The sequence below is a fragment of the Pempheris klunzingeri genome, chromosome 7 (assembly GCF_042242105.1).
Source record: "Pempheris klunzingeri isolate RE-2024b chromosome 7, fPemKlu1.hap1, whole genome shotgun sequence".
In the NCBI taxonomy this organism is placed as follows: Eukaryota; Metazoa; Chordata; class Actinopteri; order Acropomatiformes; family Pempheridae; genus Pempheris; species Pempheris klunzingeri.
The window spans coordinates 3836449-3858449 of NC_092018.1; the positions used below are offsets into that span (position 1 = coordinate 3836449).

The window sequence follows — 22001 nt, forward strand, 5'->3', positions numbered from 1 at the left end:
GTCTCTCTCTCTCTCTCTCTCTCCCTGTGTGGGTGTCTCTCTCTCTCTCTCTCTCTCTCTCTCCCTGTGTGGGTGTCTCTCTCTCTCTCTCTCTCTCTCTCCCTGTGTGGGTGTCTCTCTCTCTCTCTCTCTCTCTCTCTCTCTCCCTGTGTGGGTGTCTCTCTCTCTCTCTCTCTCTCTCCCTGTGTGGGTGTCTCTCTCTCTCTCTCTCTCTCTCTCTCCCTGTGTGGGTGTCTCTCTCTCTCTCTCTCTCTCTCTCTCTCCCTGTGTGGGTGTCTCTCTCTCTCTCTCTCTCTCTCTCCCTGTGTGGGTGTCTCTCTCTCTCTCTCTCTCCCTGTGTGGGTGTCTCTCTCTCTCTCTCTCTCTCTCTCTCTCTCTCTCTCTCTCTCTCTCTAACCTGCTGGGTTTCTCCACCGGCAGTGATGCACACACACACTCACACACACACACCGGAGCTACTCTAACGTCAAACTGCACTTACTAGTTAACTGCAGTCATCACTGTATTTTATTTTTATCTCTTCTAATAATCCTGGAGCTGCGGGGGATGGTGTCTCCTCCTGAAGCCGGATAATCGGACGCAGAGGCCGGCGGCAGGGACGGCTAACTGGCCGGAGTTAACGCCGGGGCTGCTGGGTGAATCTCGGCCTCTGTGCAGGATTTTATCGGGACACTTTGGGGTATTTGGGGCGTCGCTGAACTGGTTCTCCCGGCTGTGCTGGTGGACTCTGCTGGCCTTGGGTGCGCTCGGTCCTTGATGCCCCGGAGGCCCGGAGGAGCTCAGACTGCGGAGCCCCGGAGCAGGGCTTGGACACCGGGGAAGTAGAGGAGGTAGGTCGGCTGTGGGGAAAAAACAACATTTCTACTCATAATGCCCGCGTGTGACACATAGAGTTGTGTGTTTTAATTAACCGGAATGTATCGATACTTGAAAGAGAGCGGGCTGCTCGGTGTGGATCCACATGTTGGCCAACATTAGGTGAGTGTTTTGTGTTGGAGGAAGAAGCTAGCTGGTGGCTAACCGTTAGCCTCATAGCATTCCATTGTCACAATCCGTTGGGCTAGCTAGGCTAACAGGCTAGCTTTGTAACAGCTGCGAAAGGGTCACGTATTTACATTAAATGCGGTAAATTCAACACCTCGTCGCTCGTTTGAAATCTCACTTTCGCGGGCGTGTGTGTAACCGTGTTGGGTGGTTTATTTCAGGCTGTTTAGGCGCAGTGGAGCGTTGTCGTCTCGCTAGCATGCTAACGCTAACAGCGGTGCTACCCACAGCAAGGAAAAGCCTCATTTCCCTACAGGGAGCTGCCTGTTAGCCTGTTAGCATTAGCCTCTACCTGATTGCAACACTACAAGGAATCTCAAAATGTCTCCTCTGACACTGTCATTTTGTCGGAGGGTTTCATTACACCGGCCAGGGAGAGGCACCGGGACCGGATCACCGGGACGACACCGCCCGGTTCATGTCGGTTATTTTTTAAAAACAAATATTAGCCAAAACATTATTAGCAGGCGCGTGCGTGTGTGTGTGTGTGTGTGGCTGAGGGTAGGACACAGGAACCACATTTAAACACCAAATGTAGTTTACACACTTAATACACAGTTTGGCACACTTGTCTTAAGGCCTGCTGGGTGCATTATACTTAAATAAGGCTTTGTTTAACATTCTGTATTGTCTAAAGTGTCTCAGGGCAGATAAACATTCAGGAGGAATTCAGGTAAAGGAGATAACAGCCTGCTTATGTTTGCAGACTGATAACAAACCTTCATATAGTTAATGTGCAGTGGATTCACTTCAGCTGAGTAAAGCTGTAGGATTAAATAGTTCAGCGGCCTTTCAGCTACCAGCACTCCTGTGCTGGAGCTACACTACCTGTCCCCAGGTGTTCTGTGGCGCTTTAGAGAAACTAAACTTTATTCATGAATCTGAGCTCCACTTACTATTAATCACACTTGCAGAAAACGTGCACTGAACCTGGGCTCCTTTCGGGACCCTGACCCCCACCAGGACCCCAGTAAGTGACCCACTCCACCCTGGTGGTGTTAATCTAATGTAACCTCTGTGAGGGTGTGGAGGAAGTGAAATTAGTTTAGGCTGTAAAATCAAATCCAGATGTTATAAAAATCATGTGCTGGTGTCTTCACCTGAAAGAGTCCACGACGGACTCCCTGCTCTTATTACTTCTCTTTATTTCACGCCAGAGAAGTTGTGACAGTGCTGATGTTTTCTGACACTGATGTCTTTCCCAGGCAGATCACATCTACTTATTCTGTCCTTCTTTCACATGTAACATCAACGTTTGTAATTTGGTTTTTATAGAGTCATAACCCAGATACAATATGAAGCTGTGTTGTCACAAACAAAACACTAACGGTAAATACAACAGTAGCGGGTAACAGTTCCAAATATTACATTTAAATTAGTGTCAGTATCAGTTATAAACTACACCAACAATACAATAGCATGCTTGTGTTTGTGTTGAGATACAAGTCAAATATTTTTGTATAACTTTATTACACAAAACCAGAACTACAATAACGGACGGACTAAACAAATGTGGTGGTGAGAGAGAACAGTTCCTTGGTACTCGCTGGCCAGCATACACACCGATACTGATGACACACTCAGTGGCCACTTTATTAGGTACACCTGTACGCTCGAACACAGAAGTTTCACCTCAGAGGAGCTCATAATGTCCATCACATGTTGACACCATCAGAGAGATGCTCATTCAGCTTACTGAGGCTGTAGTTTGTGGAGGTGTTGACCTGACCTGTGTCATATCTAGAAGTGTCTCTAATGTTTTTATCTCCGGTGTTGTTGGAGACGACTTATTTCTTTTGCTGTTTTCCGGCAAAAGAGCAAACCTTTATTTCATGTCCTCCTCTGATGAAGTTGTCAGACAGTCCATTGATGTTTGTAATGCAGTCTGACCAACATTTTTTAAGATAAACACATTCTTTTACATGACACATCAACATATTTTTCCTTTTAAGATGTCAAATCTTTACAAAATGTGCCGAAAATACTGAATATCGCTGAATATACTGAAATGTAAGGCGGCAGCCAGCGACTATTTTTGTGGCTGATTAGTAGTTTTATATAAAACATGAGAAAGCTGTGAAGAATAAGGTGATGTATTCAGGCCAGGCAATCATTGGAGGCTTTGATCTGATCTTCTCGATTTCATTGTTTGTTCTATACGGTGTCAAAAAAGTGAAAAGGTGTCTGTGTAAAAGCTGGAATGCTGCGAACGCTTTCCTTTTTTTGATTAAAATATTAAAAGAAACTGTTGATCAGTTGTCAAAAACAATTGCAGATAAATTTGCTGTTGATCAACAAGTCAGTTAATCAGCTAATCCTTTCCCCCTCACAGATACATACACACTTATTTACTTTATATGTTTAATTGTTTATTCATCCATCCACAGGGAGAAATTCACATCACAGCAGCACACGAACAAAGAATAATGCAAAAAACAAATAATCAAATACAAATATTAACTTTATTAATTTTATACATGCATGTGCATATACACATAATCTATTTATTCATTGTGTGCGTGCAAACTGTACAAAATGAATGTGATTATGAATAAAGGTCAAAGATGTACTGCACTGTATGAGAATTTGTTTTGTAAATTAGATTTTAGAAAATCTGCAGCTGTCACTGTGAACTACATTTACTGAGACGGTTCTTTCAATAGAAATATATATTGTACGTGGTTATTGTACATAAAGTTATTGATTGATAACCAGTTTGGACTGAAGTTAATGAAGTGAAGTATTATGTCGTCTAATTGGCTGCAGCGCTTCAAGACGTCTCCACTCTGTCGCGGCGAGCTGGTTAATAAGAGCGAGAGCTGGCAGCAGGTTTCGGTCGGTAGCGTTCAGCTGAGGGCAGTCACATGACTCAGGTGTCAGACTGCTGAGGGAGCGGCTGGAGGGTTCGTAAACCTGTTGTGGAGTTTATGCTTTGATTTGGCTGTTTGGAAGTGTGAGAGAAGAGAAGTTCACTGGATACACGCAGCAGATCCTGTAGGTTTAAATGTAGATGTTGAACATTATGCTGTAGATGGAGTTCACTGATGTGTTTCACAGCTTTCCTGATGTTTGTGCTTTATTTTCTCTTCTTCTCTTGTTGATTTCTTAGTTAGTTTTTTATGCTTTTTCAGTGCCTGTACAAAAAAATTCAGTTCTTTACGGTTGAACTGAGTTCTTGGTTACTTTTGGTTGACTCACAGAAAATTAATTACCAGGAATTCATTATTCAAGCAGAACTATTACGGTGCCTTTCCCTGGTGTCTCTCCGATGTCTCAGATTCTCTGTTTTCTGTCTCCGTAAACTGAATTTCTTTGAGTTTTGGACTGTTGGTTGAACAAATCTAGATATTTGGAGGCGTCACTCAGTCACACACAATGTCTATTTTATGACATTTATAGACCAAATGATTAATCAAATAACTGATAAAATATTTGGCTGAAGGCCTGTTTTATTGCTGTCCTCAAACCCACCAGACGCCACTGACAAAAAGACCCATTTAAACTCCTGAGTCGCTGCTCTACTGCGGCCTCATTATGTCACTTAGCTTGTGTTATTGTGTGTTATAAAAATACTGTTTTGCGTCCAAACTAACCTTTTAAAACTTACTTGCAAAGCTAACTGAATATTTCCTGTTTGTTCTCTCTGTCTGTGTTGTTGTCTCACAATGAATGTCATTGCAAACTAAATTCAGAAAACTGGCAATTAAGCGTGACCTTCATCGGCAGAGATACTCTAACTAAACTCCTTTAAAACACCAAAGTCACACAATAACACAAACAAACTACCGTACGGAGGCAGCAGTAGAGCAGCAACTCCTCTGTTCTGTGAGGTTAAATTACTGTTTTTGTCAATGGAGGCTGGTGGGTTTGCAGAGAGCGATATACCAACTGTTTCTGGTTAAACCAAAAGGATCTGGCAGGTCTGTCTCTGTAGGGATCCTTTCCATGATGTTGTTAGATACTTAGTCTTTTTTTGTTCCACATATTCTTCTTCTTGTTTAAAACCTGAGATTACTGAGACTAGTCCCTAGCTTTGGGACTTTTTTGTTTTCTTTCAAGTAATTTTCAGCCGTCCGGTTTCCAGTTTATTTCTCCAAATGACAAAATCAGATAACGTGTTGCCAAAATATTTAATACAATATATATACAATATATATTTAATAAAATATATAATACCAGTGTATTATACACTGGTATAGTGTTTTTCTGGTCACATCAAGTGAGTGTTTTTCTGGTCACATCAGGTCCTGGTATGTTTCACAATCTTTTAGTTATTCAGAAATCTGTACAGTGATGTTGTAACGTTGTAACGTTGTTATCAGACACAAGGTAGTTTTGGTGGTGACTCAAGTTCCATTCAGAGGAAATCAAAATGTCAGTGCAATGATGAAGCTGATGATGTGTTTAATGACACAGCCATGTCCAGGAAAGTTGAGTCATTTGATGAAGGAAATCTTTGTGACGCCGAGTGAGTCACTGAATTCTGCTGCTGCTAAAATCAATTACTGAATAGATTTAATCTATTTCATCTGTCAAAATATCCAAAACAATCTGTCAGCATGTTGAAATTCAGGTGGTCTGAGAGAAAACTAGACTTCTGCACCTTCTCTTGGCTGTTTTCAGGCTTTAGGAAGTCTTTGGCCAATCACAGGTCCTCTCGGGGAGAGAGCGTTCCTATTTGCCGTCCTTCAGATGTTGGTGAAAGTCTGATTCAGTGGAGAAAAATACTGCAGATAAAGTTTCTTTTCCAGCACTGAAACAACTGTTGACACTGCAGAGCGACTCAAACAGAGTTTAACAGCGAGGCGGACGCAATAAGACACAAGTCAATATCAGCAAAAAGGTTTCATAGACGAAGCGAATTTTAGGACAAAGCTGCTAACTTAATTTTCCTGCTGTGTCTAAACGTGTCATGGATGTAACGCTGTCTTAAAATCCATCCACATGTTGTGCACGTAGATTTACCATTAAAGATAATGACATCAGGATCAGTCATAATTGGGATGATTGAGGCTGCTAACTTTGTTTTCCTGTAATATCTACATGTGTTCAATCAATCAATCTTTATTTATATAGCACCAATCCATAACAGGGCGACTGTGGCTCAGGAAGAGTGTCGTCCATCAATCAGAAGGTCAGCGGTTTGATTTCTGGCTGCTCTAAGTCAGCACTGAACCCAAACTTGCAGTGTGTGAAAGAAAAGTGTGCAAATAGCCCGTGGAGGGAGGTTTTAGGACAGAGAGGGGAAGAGTTGCAGAGGGAGAGCTGTATTTTTTTTGGCTTTTTGTTTTGCCTTTTCCAGAGAATTGCCTCCCTCAACTTTAATAGATTTAATTCAGTGTGTTTTCTTCATTGTGCGAAAACCAGAAATCCAGTATGAGTCACACAAATGCAAATATTTGTTCCTGGAGTGACGGACAGGCTGTGGGAGGTTGGGAATTTCATCAAAAAGGTTTTTATTTCAGGTTTAAACAGAAAAACTAGTGACGAGCACTGACCTTGTAAGTTGATTTAGTTTTTAAGTTTCCTCATCCAGCAGTTAGTTCTTTATATTTTTAATGTAAAGAACTTTATGTTTATATACTGTATATAATATTTAGTTTTAGTTTTTAACTTTTGTTTTCAGTTCACTTTAGTTTCCAGAGTGGGTTTGTGCATTTCGGTTTGGTTTTCATTGTTTAAAAATGTTTAGTTTTAGTTTTTATTAGTGTAGTGACCCCTTTTCACCAATCGATCAGGGGCACCTGGTAGCTGATGGTGAGGATGTTTTGACGTGTGTAAATGACATGTCCACTCCACTGCTTTATCCACAATATGGTGCTGTTTATCGTTATGTTCTTCGGTTCCAGTTTCCAATAGCAGATTACCAATTCTGAATTAAACAAACAACCTGACACCACACCACACCACGCCACGGTCTAAAACTGTTTGCCCCTCTTCAGCCACACCTGGGTGCATCACCTGGCTGATTATATGCCCTCTCACAAGCAGGGATGCCCCAAGTGGTGGGAAGCTCACAGCAGAAATAACCAAAGGAATCTAATGCAATACAAATTAAACACATGCACAGAAATGGCTCTTACAATTAGTTTCAGTGGTAGTTTTTTTAATTATAATTTGGGGGTATTTGACGGGCAGATTTATTAAATCCAGAGTTGGTCTTTGTGAAGGCAGCTGACTAAAGATATTTGCTGTAGATGGCTTTAATGTTTTGTGCAAGACGATTTAATGTTAAACTATGATTCAATACTTGTTGGTGCAGCCCAGCCTGAATTACTTACTGTCTAAATCTAAGTTAGTCACACATCAGCCACGCTAGCAGCTCTGTGAGTCCGTCTGACTCTGGACACACCGGGAACACAATTATGTTGGCAAGACATTAAAAAGTGCATTTCGCACAATATTGGACGTTGTTGCACATTCTCACAGAGATGCTGTGGAACCTGTTAACGCTACAACCAGGCTGCCATTTTAATCAGGTTACCGGCGTTAATCAGGTTCATCTGTCAGATCTGAGCTGACCTCCCCGTCTGTCTGACTCTTCTGTTTCTGGGTCAGCTGACCTGCAGCTGGGACGTCATTATGTAAAAGCTTTTTTCATGGTTGAGCGGTGCGAGTCTATAAAACACCAACATATCCAGACCGAACAGGCTTCCTCTGTTCAGTTTTCTCTGTTGTTTTGGGCGACGCAATCAAACAATTTCCAGGATATTAGCAGATGAAAACATTTCCGCCCATAAATCTTTTTTTTTTGCTTTTATTTGTGACATAAGCTGTTAGTTCTGGCTGGAAAATTACAGTCAGAAATCAGTTTTTGTGCATGACGGCGTTCATCAGACAATCAGAGTCTGTTGGTCTTGTGTTTGTTTGGTCCAGGTCAGACAGAGTGTCACTGAACCGTAACACCACAGTCTACGTACAGTAATCTGTGTGTTAGCATGTGATACTGTGTGTGTGTGTGTCTGTGTGTCTGTGTGTGTTTGTGTGTGTGTGTGTCTGTGTGTCTGTCTGTGTGTGTGTGTGTGTGTGTGTCTGTGTCTGTCTGTGTGTGTGTGTGTGTTAGCGTTGATGTCCTGCTGCCTCTCAGGTGACTGATCCCAGCGAAGTCAAACACTAAAGCTTTTGATTTACAGAACATCCAGAATTTCTGATATGTGATTTAAAATGTTGATTTTATTGATCACATCCCAGATTTTGCTCATGTTCTCAAGGTTTGGAAAAGGCTTGAATTTAAATATAGTCCTTGAAAAGTGCTTGATTTTCAGCACAATCTGGTGTTTCATCTACACGATCAGTTGTGTGAACCTCAGCAGGTATTAGATATTAATGATAGAAGTCTGGAAACTGTTGGTCTTTGATAAAGCAGTGACACTGGTTAGTAAACTAAACTAAACTCAAACTGACTTATAAACCAATTAGTTCAAGTGATGAACCAGTGCAAGTGGAGAAATCATACAAAATGACCAGTTAACTAGTCAGAGAATCTGATCAGCAAGTCAAAGTGGATCATAAACTAGTTAATAGACTAGTCAGAGTGGTTAATAAACTAGTCAAAGTGGTTGATAAGCAAACTGGTGAATAAACTAGTCAACATGGTTAATAAACCAGCCAAAGTGGTAAATAAACTAGTCGAGTTGATCAATAAAATAGTCAAAATGGTTAATAAACTAGTCAAACTGCTTCATGAACTAGTCAGAGTGTTTAATAAACTAGTCAATGTGTTTATCAACTTGGAAAAAGTAGCTGACAAACTAGTAATGTTGCCAGTGATTCTAATGAACTAGTCAAAGTGTTTACTAGATCGTTTTGTTCTTCTTTTTCTCTTTAAATCTCGAATTCAGTGAAGAGCCACGAGGCAGATGGGAAATGTAGTTTGTAACTGTCCGTCTGTCTGTCTCTCCAGGTGGTCGTCTGTCTCTCTGTCTGTCTGTCTGATTGGACCCTGGCGAGCCGGCCCCTCCCACCATGAACCCTCTGAACCAGATGAAGGCTGGACTGGCCAACAACCCACACAGGTACACACCACCTCACTCACACACACACACACACACACACCACCTCACACACACAATGACACACACCACCACACACCTCGCATGTCTTAATCGGAAAATTAGAAATATTAGAATTATATAAATAAGGCCTAAGTACAGCAACCGTCACTAAGAGTTAAAAGTACCATAGTGCGTTTTAACATTAATTAACCAAAGATTAACAAATGCTTTCATTGGACTTTGAAGCTGTTTCTAATAGAGAGACATCTTTCTACACCTGCTCCACCAGCTAGTTAGCATATAAGCTAACTACAGCAACAGACAGTCAGTACCAGACAGTCAATCAACCTGTTATTGAACAACAATTAGCAGGAGCTGCAGTAGTATTAGTATTAATTAGTAGTAGTATTAGCAGTAGTGTTATCTGTGGGAACTGACACACACACTGATTCCCTCTGTGTGTGTGTGTGTGTGTGTGTGTGTGTGTGTGTGTCTGCAGTGACGGTTCGTACCCCTACGACCCCTCCAGCTGGCAGCAGCCAACCAATCAGCCCACAGGATCGCTCTCCGTGGTAACCACCGTCTGGGGAGTGACCAATCCCTCGGCCAGCCAGGTATGACATCACCAAACAGGAAGTGGAATGATTAATTATTAATCATTTGGACAAGTTGAGAAAAAAACATAGACTCGTCAGAAGGCATCAGTCCTGCTGTTTGTTTGTATTTTTGTACTTTATTTTAATGTTATAACGCATTAAAACCATATTTGATTAATTTTAATCTCTCAAGTGCTGTGTAAGTATCGAAGAAGAGGACGTGTGATGTGAAGTGTTTCTGTGTCTTTCAGGGTCTGGGTGGAGGGGTGATGGGGCCCGGGGCCAACCCAGGTGGGGGGCCCATGATGCAGGGCCCTGGTGGTCCGGGCATGACTGGAGGGCCCGGAGGCTACATGGGTCAGCAGGGCTACGGAGAGCCCAGCAAAGGCTACATGAACCAGGGCATGTACGGCCGGACGACTGGGGGCTATGCTGGAGGACACGGGGGATACACAGGGAGGTGTGTGTTTGTTTTATTTTGAAGAAGATACAGAACACAGTATTTATAGATTTTAGTTTCCTAATAACGTCCTGAATAGTAATTGATGTAACTTCTTAAAGGATAATTTTGGTACTTTTAAACCTGGGGCCTAGTTTGACATATTTTGGTGTCTAAAGTGTTTGTTTGGTGTCAAATCATCAAAGTACGTCCACTAAGAGTTGACAGGCCCAGGTTATTATTCTCAGTGTCGGACAACATTATGGAAAGGAGCGCTACAGAGATAGACCTGGAAGATCCTTTTTATTTAACCAGAAACAGCCTTTATATAGCTCAATTCAATGCCACCAGACTCCATTGACAAAAACAGTATTTTTTGCCTGGCAGAACACAGGAGACACTAGTCAAGTTGCAGTGACTTTTGTGTTTTAACACATTAGTTCAGATCCAAAGTAAGTCTTTAAAACACCAAAGTCACACATTAACACAAATAAACAAGCTAATTGAGGCAACAGTAGACCAACAACGCCTGTGTTCTGTTAGTTACAATTGCTGTTTTTGTCAATGGAGTCTGGTGGCTTTGAACTGTGTAATATAGCAACTGTTTCTGATTAAACTAAAAGGATCTTCCAGGTCCATCTCTGTAGGGATCCTTTATAAAAATGTTGTCAGACACTTGAAATAACAATCTGAGCCTGTCAGTGGCAAAAACAAGACCTTTTTTTTTTAGTGGGTGTTCTCTGACGGGCACAGTTGCTCCATATGATGCTGGTGGTGATGTACCTACCAGTGATTTCAAAACTCATCTACATTAAAATAGGGTCCAGGGTTAAAAATATCAGTTATCCTTTAAAGAAGATTCCTGGAAAATACTGTGTCATAAAATACAAAGTATGAGCTTCATGTCTGTGTCTGTCTTCAGTTATCCTTCAAACCCCGGAGCCTCCAGAGGTTCTGCTGACTTCACTCAGGCTGCAGCTGCCGCCGCCGTCGCTGCTGCTGCCGCCACGGCAACGGCCACCGCCACGGCAACTGTCGCTGCCATCCAGGAGAAACAAAACCAGGAAATGAACTATGGACAGGTGAGGAGAGGACAGGGATCGCCTCCTGTTAGGGCACAGGTGCTGAGTTAGTGCTCCCCCTGCTGGAGACTAAAGGTGTCCCTGTGGGGTTGCTTTAAATCATGCAGGTTGATCATTTATTCATGTTCCCACCCGTCAGCGGCCTCCTGAGAGCTGAAGGTCATGTTCAAGCGTCTCAGTTGTTCCAAGAAAACTGACTGTGATGATACAGAATGTCTACATAACCAACTTTTCAAAAGGTTGAACTTGTTTTTCTAGTCTTATGATGTGGTGTCACTCCGCTATTATTAAACCTGTTTTTGCACATTTTGATGTCTAAAGAGGTTTTTAAAAAACGGTAAATAATAGGTTAAAAAAATTTTTTGGAATTGGTCTTGTAAATCACACTGACAGGCGTAAAATAGGCTGTAATCTAATGGGAGTTAAAATGACTGTTTTTGTCAATGGAGTCTGGTGGATTTGTCAGTGGCATAAAGAAGCACTTTTATTGGACCGACTTTGATTGGGCACAGCTGCCCTTAAGGATTAAAAAATATTAAAAGTATTGTTAATGTTTTGTGTGTGTCAGATGGGAGGTCCAGCCTATAACAACCAGTTCATGGCCCACTCCGGCCCCCGTGGCCCCCCTGGCATGGCTCCTGGAGGAATGGGCCCCGGACCTGGACCCACCAGAGGCCCTCCCTCGATGGGTCCCATGTATGGACCTGGAGGCGGCCCCCAGAGGGTCCCTCAGCACCCTAACTATGGCCCTGGACCACAGCAGGGCCACCTCAGGCCCCCACAGGGCCTGAAACGGCCCTACAGCTCTGAGGTGAGAGTCAGGAGGTTTAATCAGACGATCTACGCTAATCAGATTAAATCCAGATTAAACCCGATTTAATCTGATTGTATTTAATGCGGTTACAGTTTATTTTCATCAGTGTTTATCAGATGAATCGTGTCAGAATTTGTCACTCCAGTATTTTATAATCACAATTTATCACCTGAAAATAAATTATCAGAATATACATTGAATATAGAAACAATACAAACTGTATAATAAAGCTTTATTATTTGAACATAATTAAATATGACGGAATCACATGAATTAATGTACAAAATGAACAATATTTCCTTTTTTTGGTCTCCTTCGCCCCTCAGTCTTTCCCAGGTATGTCTCAGCAGTACGGCGTTCCTGTTGGGTCCAATGTGAACGTGATGTCGGGTCCCGTTGGTGCCGGCGGTTCGATTCCAGGCTCAGGTGGAGGCGGTCACGCCGGACCCGGCCCGTACTCCAACCCCAACATGCAGTACCATCCAGGTGAGACGTCTGCGGGTGGTGTTAATACTGCCGGCCAGGAGCTCACGACAAAACATCTGCTGCATTTTGTAGATTTAGTATTAATATTTTTGGATGATGTTGTTTTGGGGCTCATTTTTGAGGCCTTTCATAGAAGGTGGACAGTAGTGAAGTGACAGGAAATGAGGGGAGAGTGACATCCAGTAAGTGTCACCCACCAGACTCGATCCAGGGACGCTACAATTTACTGGTTGAGCCCATTTTTATTTATATAGCTGGGACTCCACTGACTAAAATGGTCATTTTTAGGAGCTGGTCTACTGCTGCGTCGATTAGTTTGTGTTGTTGTGTGTTACACAAATATCATGTTGGATTTGAACAAACCCCCAAAAGTCACACGGTAAAATATACTGGATTCATCATTTAAACCAATAAATAAGAACGAGTTAAACAAGTAAACGAACCTGGTAAATCAAACTTGACTACATGATAACACTTTAAAAGCCAGTTTTATCTCTGTGTCCAGTACAGACACTTGCACACACACTGGAAGCAGCTGTTCTAAACTCCTGTTTAAAAGCTTTTCTGTGGTTTCTGTCCCTATAACGCAGGATATTTTCCTTCAGGTCACACACAGGTCTGTTCGTCGGTGTTAAAGGATCTTTTCTGTCCGTTTCCCTGCAGGTCCTGGTGGTCCAGGTCCCACCCCACAGCGATCCGGCTCCTCCCCCTCCTACCAGAGCCATAAGATGTCCCTCCCACAGTACCCCCCCTCCGGACCCCCCAACTCACAGTACTACAAGGTGAGGAGAGATGACCAGAGCTGAGGATCGAACCTGTTACAGGATGGTCTGAACACTGTGTGTGTGTGTGTGTGTGTGTGTGTGTGTGTGTGTGTGTGTGTGTGTGTGTGTGTGTGTGTGTGTGTGTGTGTGTGTGTGTGTGTGTGTGTGTGTGTGTGTGTGTGTGTGTGTGTGTGTGTGTGTGTGTGTTGTAAAGTTACACATATGGTAAAACAATAAGTATCGTTCAGCGAAACATTAATAGTTGTTGTTCATGTGTTTGTGCAGCAGGAGCAGTTTAACGGTCAGGGTGGAGGTTTAAACCCTCTGACAACAGGGGGCGCTGCTGGTGTGTACAACTCCTTCAACCAACCTTCTGGGGTAAGACAAACTGTGTGTGTGTGTGTGTCTGTCTGTGTGTGTTTATTACCACACCACCACATGTCTGAGGGAAATTCATTCATCCGATGCACCATTAACAGGCTTTAACTCACTGATTACAACTTCACTCGCTCAGCGTGAAATTTGAAAATCGCACTTTCAAAAGAAGCGTGAACAATTTGTGCTTCTTTGAAACTGAGCGTAACTTCCCCCCTCCAGTGACGTGACGATACGTTACAAGCAGCCGAGTGTGAAAAACTGTTCACATTCTCCTCCAAGCTGTAATATTTTGAGTTTTTGACGGCTGTGATAATTTGGTGAAAAGTAAAGCCACCTTTGTACGTGGTTACACTTTTTAATGAACTACAACTAACGTAACATGATAAAAATGGATAATTCAGGCTTAAATTTACGCTATGATTTGACGCAACAAATTGCCGATGCTGATACTGATTAAGTCTTGCATTTCAGTTGTCGGCCATGATGTGACCGAGGCCAAATTAATCATCTTTGGGTGATTTTCAGGCCCATCGATGCAGCAGTACACAGCTGCACTAAACCCAAGTTATGTAGTGCAAGAACAGACGTTTGGGGCACAGTGGGAATCACAGAAGCATCATTCTCCCTGTTATAAGTCAGTGTAGCGTCAAACTGATTTTGAAGCTGTTATTTTAAGGTGAATAGTTGCTTTAATTTAACTGTAAAATGCAGAATGTTAGATGGACATTCAGTCACAGCTAAGTACACGGAATCAGAGTCGAGGTTTTGCAAAAAGTTGCATCAGTGCTTAGTTGCTTTTTTTATTTGCTGAAATGTGAACGCTGACAAATCAGAACAAATGGAGGGTTTCCTGTTGTTTTCCCGTCGGTTAGGTAACAAGCACGAATGTGTGTAGCTGTTGTCACAGTGACTGCGATTGTTATTCGGTCTGTGACAAGTAACAAATAAAGTTTCCTGCTCAAAACATCATTGTTTGGTACAGTTTGTCCTTAAAGGAAGCATCTAAATCTCTCCCTCTCCGCCTCTCACTCTCCCTCAGCCGGGTCGAGGGTTGCCAGGTTACCCATCGTCCCCGGTTCCTGGAAACCCGACCCCCCCCATCACCCCCAGCAGCTCCATGGCCCCACCTTACATGTCGCCCGGCAACAGTGACGTCAAGCCGACGCCTTCTTCCTTCCTGCCTGACATCAAACCCAACATGGCCGGCCTGCCCCCTCCTCCTCCTACAGGTACACACACACACACACACACACACACACACACACACACACACACACACACACACACACACACACACACACACACACAGACACACACACACACACGTCATCAATAAAACAAGTCACAGCCTCCACAGTGACTAATAATCAAAGTGAAGCATTGCCCTTCATGAAAACACAGACACTCAGTTACTCACGTCCCTGGTGATGTCACAGGAAGTGTGCAGGCATCTGACTGTGTTTACTTCCTGCTAACAGGTAACCCTAGCGACGACCTGCGGCTGACCTTCCCGGTGCGTGACGGTGTGGTCCTAGAGCCCTTCAGATTAGAGCACAACCTCGCTGTCAGCAACCACGTCTTCCAGCTGCGAGACTCCGTCTACAAAACACTCATCATGAGGTGAACACACACACACACACACACACACACACACACACACACACACACACACACACACACACTCTTACTTAAGTACCTCTTGGGGACATCACACAGGAGTCTAATCCTAACTATAACCACTTCTTGCCAAACACTTAATCACTTCCCTAGAAATCTGCTTTTGTCCCCAGTAGGACAATCTGTCCCAAATCAACTGGTGTTTAGGCTGAAATGTGTCCCCACAAAGGTGCCTAAGTCAGAAACCGTGTGTTGTATGTGCGTGTCGTCTGATCCCTAACCCTAACCTGATCAGGTGAAGGAAAGACGTCTGTCCACAGCCGGATTCATTTCTATTTTGAAAGTTGAGTAAAAGTCTGTCTTCTGTGTGTGTGTGTCAGACCGGACCTGGAGCTCCAGTTTAAGTGTTACCACCACGAGGATCGACAGATGAACACCAACTGGCCCGCCTCCGTCCAGGTCCGACCTTTGAAATTTCCCCATTGTGGGATAAATAAAGGAATATCTATCTATCTATCTGTCTATCTATCCTTCATCCTCCTCCTTTTATCTCAACGCTTTTTTTTTTTTGTTTGTTTCTCTGCTCTATGTTGTGTTTTTTTTATTCACCTGTCCCTCTTCTCTTCCTCCTCCTCTTCCTCCTCCTCCTCCTCCTCAGGTGAGTGTGAACGCGACTCCTCTCACCATCGAGCGAGGCGACAACAAAACTTCCCACAAGCCTTTGTACCTGAAGCAAGTCTGTCAACCAGGCAGGAACACCATTCAGATCACGGTCACCGCCTGCTGCTGCGTAAGAGCACACACACACACACACACACACACACACACACACACACATGCAAATAACACATGAACCAAATTAAGTTTCTCAGTGTGTCTTTAGTCTGGACTGTTTGGTTGATTTAACGTGCTTGTTTGTCTCTCTGCAGTCTCACCTGTTTGTCCTCCAGCTGGTTCATCGTCCGTCGGTTCGTTCGGTGCTGCAGGGTCTGATGAAGAAGAGGCTGCTGTCTGCAGAGCACTGTGTCGCCAAGAGTGAGTTACTCAGACTAACGCCTCAATAAAGGTGTCGCCGCTTGGTCGGTGATCAGTAATAACGACACACACACTCGCAGAGTTAACATCGGAGAAACACGCAGGTCAGAACCAGGAGCAGACGGATGACCAACAGATAGAAAAGATGGTCACAGCCACCAGAATGTTTGGAATCATCCTTTAAATGACTGCAGGAGCTGATTTAATTTGATTAATGACACATTGATCTCTAAACCACTAATAAATATTAAATGAATGAATTTTCTTTTCTTTTTCTTTTTTTGTTTTGTTGTGGTTTGTTTTTTATTAAGATTTGGTTAGACATTTATATTCTTTTATAACTAAAACTTAACAGAGCCAGACTTAATTAGAGGTCTGAACATAGAGGACATAAAGGAACAAACAAATTCACACTTTACGTCAGAATGTAAATGAACTGTTTTGTCTTTATGTTCGTATATTTAAATCATATTTAAATCTCTCTCTCTCAGTAAAGAGGAACTTCAGCAGCGGTTCGATCCCTGGGACTCCCGGGCTAAACGGAGAGGACGGTGTGGAGCAGACCGCCATCAGAGTCTCGTTAAAATGTCCGATCACTTTCCGGCGCATCCAGTTGCCCGCCAGAGGTCACGACTGCAGACACATACAGGTCAGAGCCGCAGCCAATCAGAACACAGGACGCACTGTGATGTCACAACATCCGGCCCCAGTTTACACTGGGAGCTGACCTCACCTCATACTTTTAATAATATCTCTGTAACAGATGTGTTTAGCGACTTACTGTAAAAACCAATGGCGCCGTTCGGCCGCTAAAACGAGCCAACACTAATCCATCAAGGAGAAATTAGACGTTTGTGTACTTATTTATCTAAAGCCGACAATTCAAAAACTATTCATTGTTTAAATGAATGAAATCTCATGTTGACTCTCGTCTCCAAACACAAACAAGCCGTGTTGTTAGTTAGTTATTAATTATTAGTTATCAGGTGGTGATCTGTGCACAAAGCACGGCAACACGCCAAAAACACACATCGCTGAATTACAAACACGATTAACAACATCTGTGCTGCATCCTGAGAATTTAGAAATCTACAGCAACACGGAAACGAGCTTCAGAGAGTAAATGTGTCAAGATAGTTATCTGAAGTGTGAGCGAGCTAAGTAGAGACGTGCTCCTACTTGGCTGTACTGGCCACAGAATACACATACGAGGGAAAATGTTTTTATTCTGTTTGGTGTTTTATTCCATTTGCAGACGTTTTGTTACTAAACAGAAATGGCTAAATCTGTAGATCTGCTTGGCCGAAGTGTCGCAGCCACCAAAAAATTTGCTGGTTTCCATGTATGTGATGAGAATGTAAATATTTCTGAGTGTGTAATAGTCTTTGTTTTTTTGTTATTTACCTGAAGACAGTAACCTTACACACAGTTATTTGTTGTGGAAAAGGAATATATTGTTGTAATATTTAATTTTCGTTTTACTTTTTCTTTTGACTCCTTGGTCTTATAACTTTTCATAATATAATGTGATATCACTGCAGCATAGATACTCAAACAGGCAAAGGTGTGCTGAAAAAAAAAGTCTATCAATTACCTGCGTTTGCCTCACAGAACTGAACCTATTCATGTTTGTACATTAAGAACGTCGAGGCCCAAAGTGAAAAGAACATGATAAAGACTCCAGAGGATCAATCGCATCAAAAGTCTAAAATATGTGATAAAAACACACTTAACTGTACTGATTGTCTGTCTCTCTGTCTCTCTGTCTGTCTGTCTGTCTCTCTGTCTGTCTCTCTGTCTGTCTGTCTGTCTGTCTGTCTGCAGTGTTTTGATCTGGAGTCGTACCTGCAGCTCAACTGTGAGAGAGGAACGTGGAGGTGCCCTGTGTGCAAGTATGTAACACACACTCACACACACTCAAACTATTCATACACTTTCCCTTGCTTCTCTGTAACCCTTTGTGTGTGTGTGTGTGTGTGTGCAGTAAAACGGCTCTGTTGGAGGGTCTGGAGGTGGATCAGTACATGCTGGGAATCCTCATCTATGTCCAGAAGTAAGAAACTTCACTTCTACCGTTTTATTTCCTTCTGTTGGTTTGTTGAGCCTCCAGCAGCTTTACACTGAAGTGTGGTGAAGTAATTTAGATCATTCTGAAGCACAGTTTCCTACATGAATACACGTTGTTATTCTTAATGCATTTGATTGCTGATGGTTTCTCCTTTTCTTGCCGCCTCAGCTCGGAGTACGAGGAGATCACCATCGACCCGGTGTGCAGCTGGAAGCCGGTTCCCGTGAAGCCGGACATCCACGTGAAGGAGGAGTCCGACGGTCCGGTGCTGAAGCGCTGCCGAACGCTCAGCCCCAGTCACATGGTCCTGCCCAGTGTCATGGAGATGATCGCGTCGCTAGGCCCCTCCTCCACCTCCACCTCTGCTGCCTCCGCCTCCTCCCCGATGCCCTACCCCTCCCTGCCTGCAGGGGGCAGCAATAACAGCAACACACCATATTCCCCTGGACCAGGTACGCAGGGCAGAAGGATCTGGATACATACAGACTGCAGCTGAACATGAGATCTTTTGTTTGTTTTTTTTATTTAAGCCACCGACAGGCTCAGATTGTTATTGTAAGTGTCTGACAACATTATGAAAAGGATCCCTACAGAGAGAGACCTGGAAGATCCTTTTGGTTTAACCAGAAATGGCCTATATGTCGCTCTCTTTAAAAGCACCAGACTGCATTTACAAAAACAGTGATTTTTACCTCACAGAACACAGGAGTTCTGTCGTGGTTGGTTAATTTGTTTATGTTATTCTGTGTTGCACAAATATTGTGGTGGAGCTGAACTAAGTCTTTAAAACACCGAAGTCACACAATAACACAAACGAACTAACCGACCGGCCGAGGCCTCCCAGTAGCAACTCCCTTTTTCTATGAGGTAAAAATAATGTTTTTGTCAATGGAGCCTGGTGGCTTTGAAGAGAGTGATAGAACAGCTGTTTCTGGTTAAACAGAAGTGATGCTACAGATCTACCTCTGTGTTCAAACCTGAGAAAACGGCGGTTTGGTCCTTTAAAGCAATAAATCAGATGAACAGTAGACGTGACTGTGGGTGATCAGTTAACACTGACTGTAGACGATCGGGTGTATTGATCGGTGTTGGTGTCTCCTCCTCAGCTCCGTCCTATCCCAGTCAGTCTGCTGGTTTCTCAGACTTCAGCGGTCCCGGGACTCCGGGGGTCGGGGGGGACTTCTCCTCCCCCGGCCCCCCCCCTCTGTCCTACCAGTCTGAGCTGTCCAGTGCCCTCCTCACCCCCGACAAACCTCCCCCACACCCACTGGCTGGGCAGGTACAGTGACTCTTCCTCATTGTCATCATCTTCATGATCACCAGTGTGTCCGTGAACTAAAGAACCCAAACTTCACCTCCTCTCCTCTCCTACTCAACCATCCTTCCTTCCTTTTCCTCTTTCCTCTCCTTCCTTCCTCTCCTCTCTACTGTCTTTCCTCCCTCCTCTCCCTTTCTCCCTCCATCCTTCTTTCCTCTCCTCCTTTTACCATAATTCCTCTCCTCTCCTTTCTCTTCTCTGTTCTGTCTTCCCCTGCTCCTCCTCCTCCTCCTCCTCGTCCTCCTCTCCTTTCTTTGTTATTCTCTTCACCTCCTTCCACCCTGTCTTTGTTTCCCCTCCTTTTTACCTCCCTATCATCCTCTCTTCTCTCTCCTTCCTTTATTTGTGCCGTTTTTGACCTTCATTTTCCTCCTTCCTCTCCCCCTTTTTACCTTCCTGTCCTCCTCTCTCAGATGTCAGTCTCGGGCCGTCTGGACCCCACTTCCCATGGTGCTCCTCTCTCCCAGCAGCAGCAGCAGGGTCTCCACGGCAACCCCCAACTTGGGGGCGGCAATCAGATGATGCAGCAGCGTAGCAACCAGAATCCCCGTCTCCAAGGCGACAGCTCCTTCGGGCTCGGGGGGTCTGGGGACGTCCCAGAACCGTCTCTGGATGTGAGTAGAAACCAGACTGTAAGCGTCGCCATGCCAACGATGTGATGCTCGGCCCGCTGAGTCAAATAGGATCCAAAGATGATTAGAGGCGTTCAGATTAAAACACTTAGCATGGCAAATTAAGAAAATAAATGTAGTGTAGCTTGAAAATACTATAGCTTTATATATCTTTAGAAAACTGATGAAAAAGTGAACGTACTGTACTTTGTGTTGAACTTTGTGTTTAATTCAGCAGGTTAAAAACGTCTCACCTGTTTTTCTGCAGCTGCTTCCTGAGTTGACCAACCCAGACGAGCTGCTGTCGTACCTCGGACCTCCAGACCTCCCGAACAACAACAACGATGACCTGCTGTCCCTGTTCGAGAACAACTGAACACTCATACACACACACACACTCTCTCATACACACACACACTCTCTCACACACACATCCTGAATTAAAACAGGACATTTTACTGTAAAATATGAACTCTTTCTCTCCTCGCCCGCCAACATGACAGCCGGTCCAACATGGCCGCCGTCTGCACAGGATGGAGCGGACGATAAGAAGGAAACAAACAAAAAAAAAAACACCTTTTAAATATGAAAACTCTTTGTGTGACTATGAACTTGATGGTAACTTTATTTTATTGTTTTTTTTTTTTATCCTCTGAAACTGTATTTTGATGCTTCATCCTTCATTCCCTGTCGACAGCCTCACTGCTCACAGGCAGCGATTACAACTATTTAAAGTGACTGTTGGCGACGACCGCATCGCTGCTTTTAACTACACATCACACACACACACACACACACACACACACACACACACACACACACACACACTGTCACTGCTGAGTGTTTCCCAAATCATCCAACAGTTTTTGGACGCCCACTGGTTCGGTCCAGTGTTTGCTTTGTTCAGCAGTGGAAAGACGTAAATGTGATTTGTAGTTATAGAGCGGCGTGGTCCTTTACAGCCAGAATATTTCTGGGCTATATGAGTTTTAAACGTGACGGTATAAACAGTAGATGATGAGCTTTAAAGGAGATACCTGAGACATGTGGAGGCACTGAGGAGGACACTGATGAGTCCTTAAAATGTCCTGAAAAGACACGAAGGTGAACAGATGCAGCGTTTACACTCAGCCACTGTGAGTTTTCCTTTAAATGATCACCTGCCCAGGTTTTTCTCGCTGTTTTCTCACCATAGATTATAGGTTTGATTTTAGCTGCCGAGAGCTAATCGGAAAATGTTTGTTCTAAGTTTCTGATGTTCCTTATTTAGGTATGTTTTTAGTAGCGCAACAATTCATCTTAAAAGCAAGTAAAACACACATGAAGACAACCTGATCCTGTTTTTCACCTCTGATCAGCTTCAGTCCGTTAAAACCCAAATATCCAGTTAACTGAAAGAAAACAGGCAAAAACACAAAATCTGAGACGTTGGAGACTCTGGAAGCAGGAAAATCAGACTTTTTTTCACTATTTTTCCTTGAAAACGCGACTGAACCGACTTGTAGTTTGTTAGTTTCTCCACAACAGAGACAAAGAAAGATGGTTAAAAACCGTGGTGCTCATCAGGAAAACTCACTGCTGCTTCTTCTTCTGGTATTTTTTAGCTGTACAGCCCTCTGGCCAGCAGCACGGCCGACACTGTGTGGGGAAAATCAAGAGGTCATCAGCTGAAAGTAAATCTGAAAAGTGTGTTCAGGACGTTCCTCACTGACCGGTTTAATGACCTTCACAGATCAGCTGAATGAACAACACAAA

The 22001-nt window shown here is 43.5% G+C and overlaps 1 protein-coding gene across 2 annotated transcripts; it reads left to right on the plus strand.

The window, feature by feature from the left end:
* Positions 1–539: 539 nt before the first annotated feature.
* LOC139204176 (zinc finger MIZ domain-containing protein 2-like) lies at positions 540–21449 on the plus strand. 2 transcript variants are annotated; one of them, XM_070834151.1, is made up of 21 exons: positions 540–830; positions 8948–9059; positions 9538–9652; positions 9886–10094; positions 10996–11155; positions 11724–11966; positions 12296–12455; positions 13119–13237; positions 13505–13597; positions 14637–14826; positions 15076–15217; positions 15595–15673; positions 15873–16004; positions 16144–16249; positions 16741–16898; positions 18074–18141; positions 18234–18302; positions 18486–18769; positions 19424–19596; positions 20049–20249; positions 20515–21449. In XM_070834151.1, the coding sequence occupies exons 2-21, from the start codon at positions 9010–9012 to the stop codon at positions 20620–20622; spliced, it is 2859 nt and encodes a 952-aa protein (XP_070690252.1). In that variant the 5' UTR covers positions 540–830; positions 8948–9009; the 3' UTR covers positions 20623–21449. The 2 variants fall into 2 exon arrangements, with proteins under 2 accessions (XP_070690252.1, XP_070690253.1); XM_070834152.1 differs by lacking the exon at positions 540–830 and adding an exon at positions 3895–4115.
* The last annotated feature ends 552 nt before the right edge of the window (positions 21450–22001 follow it).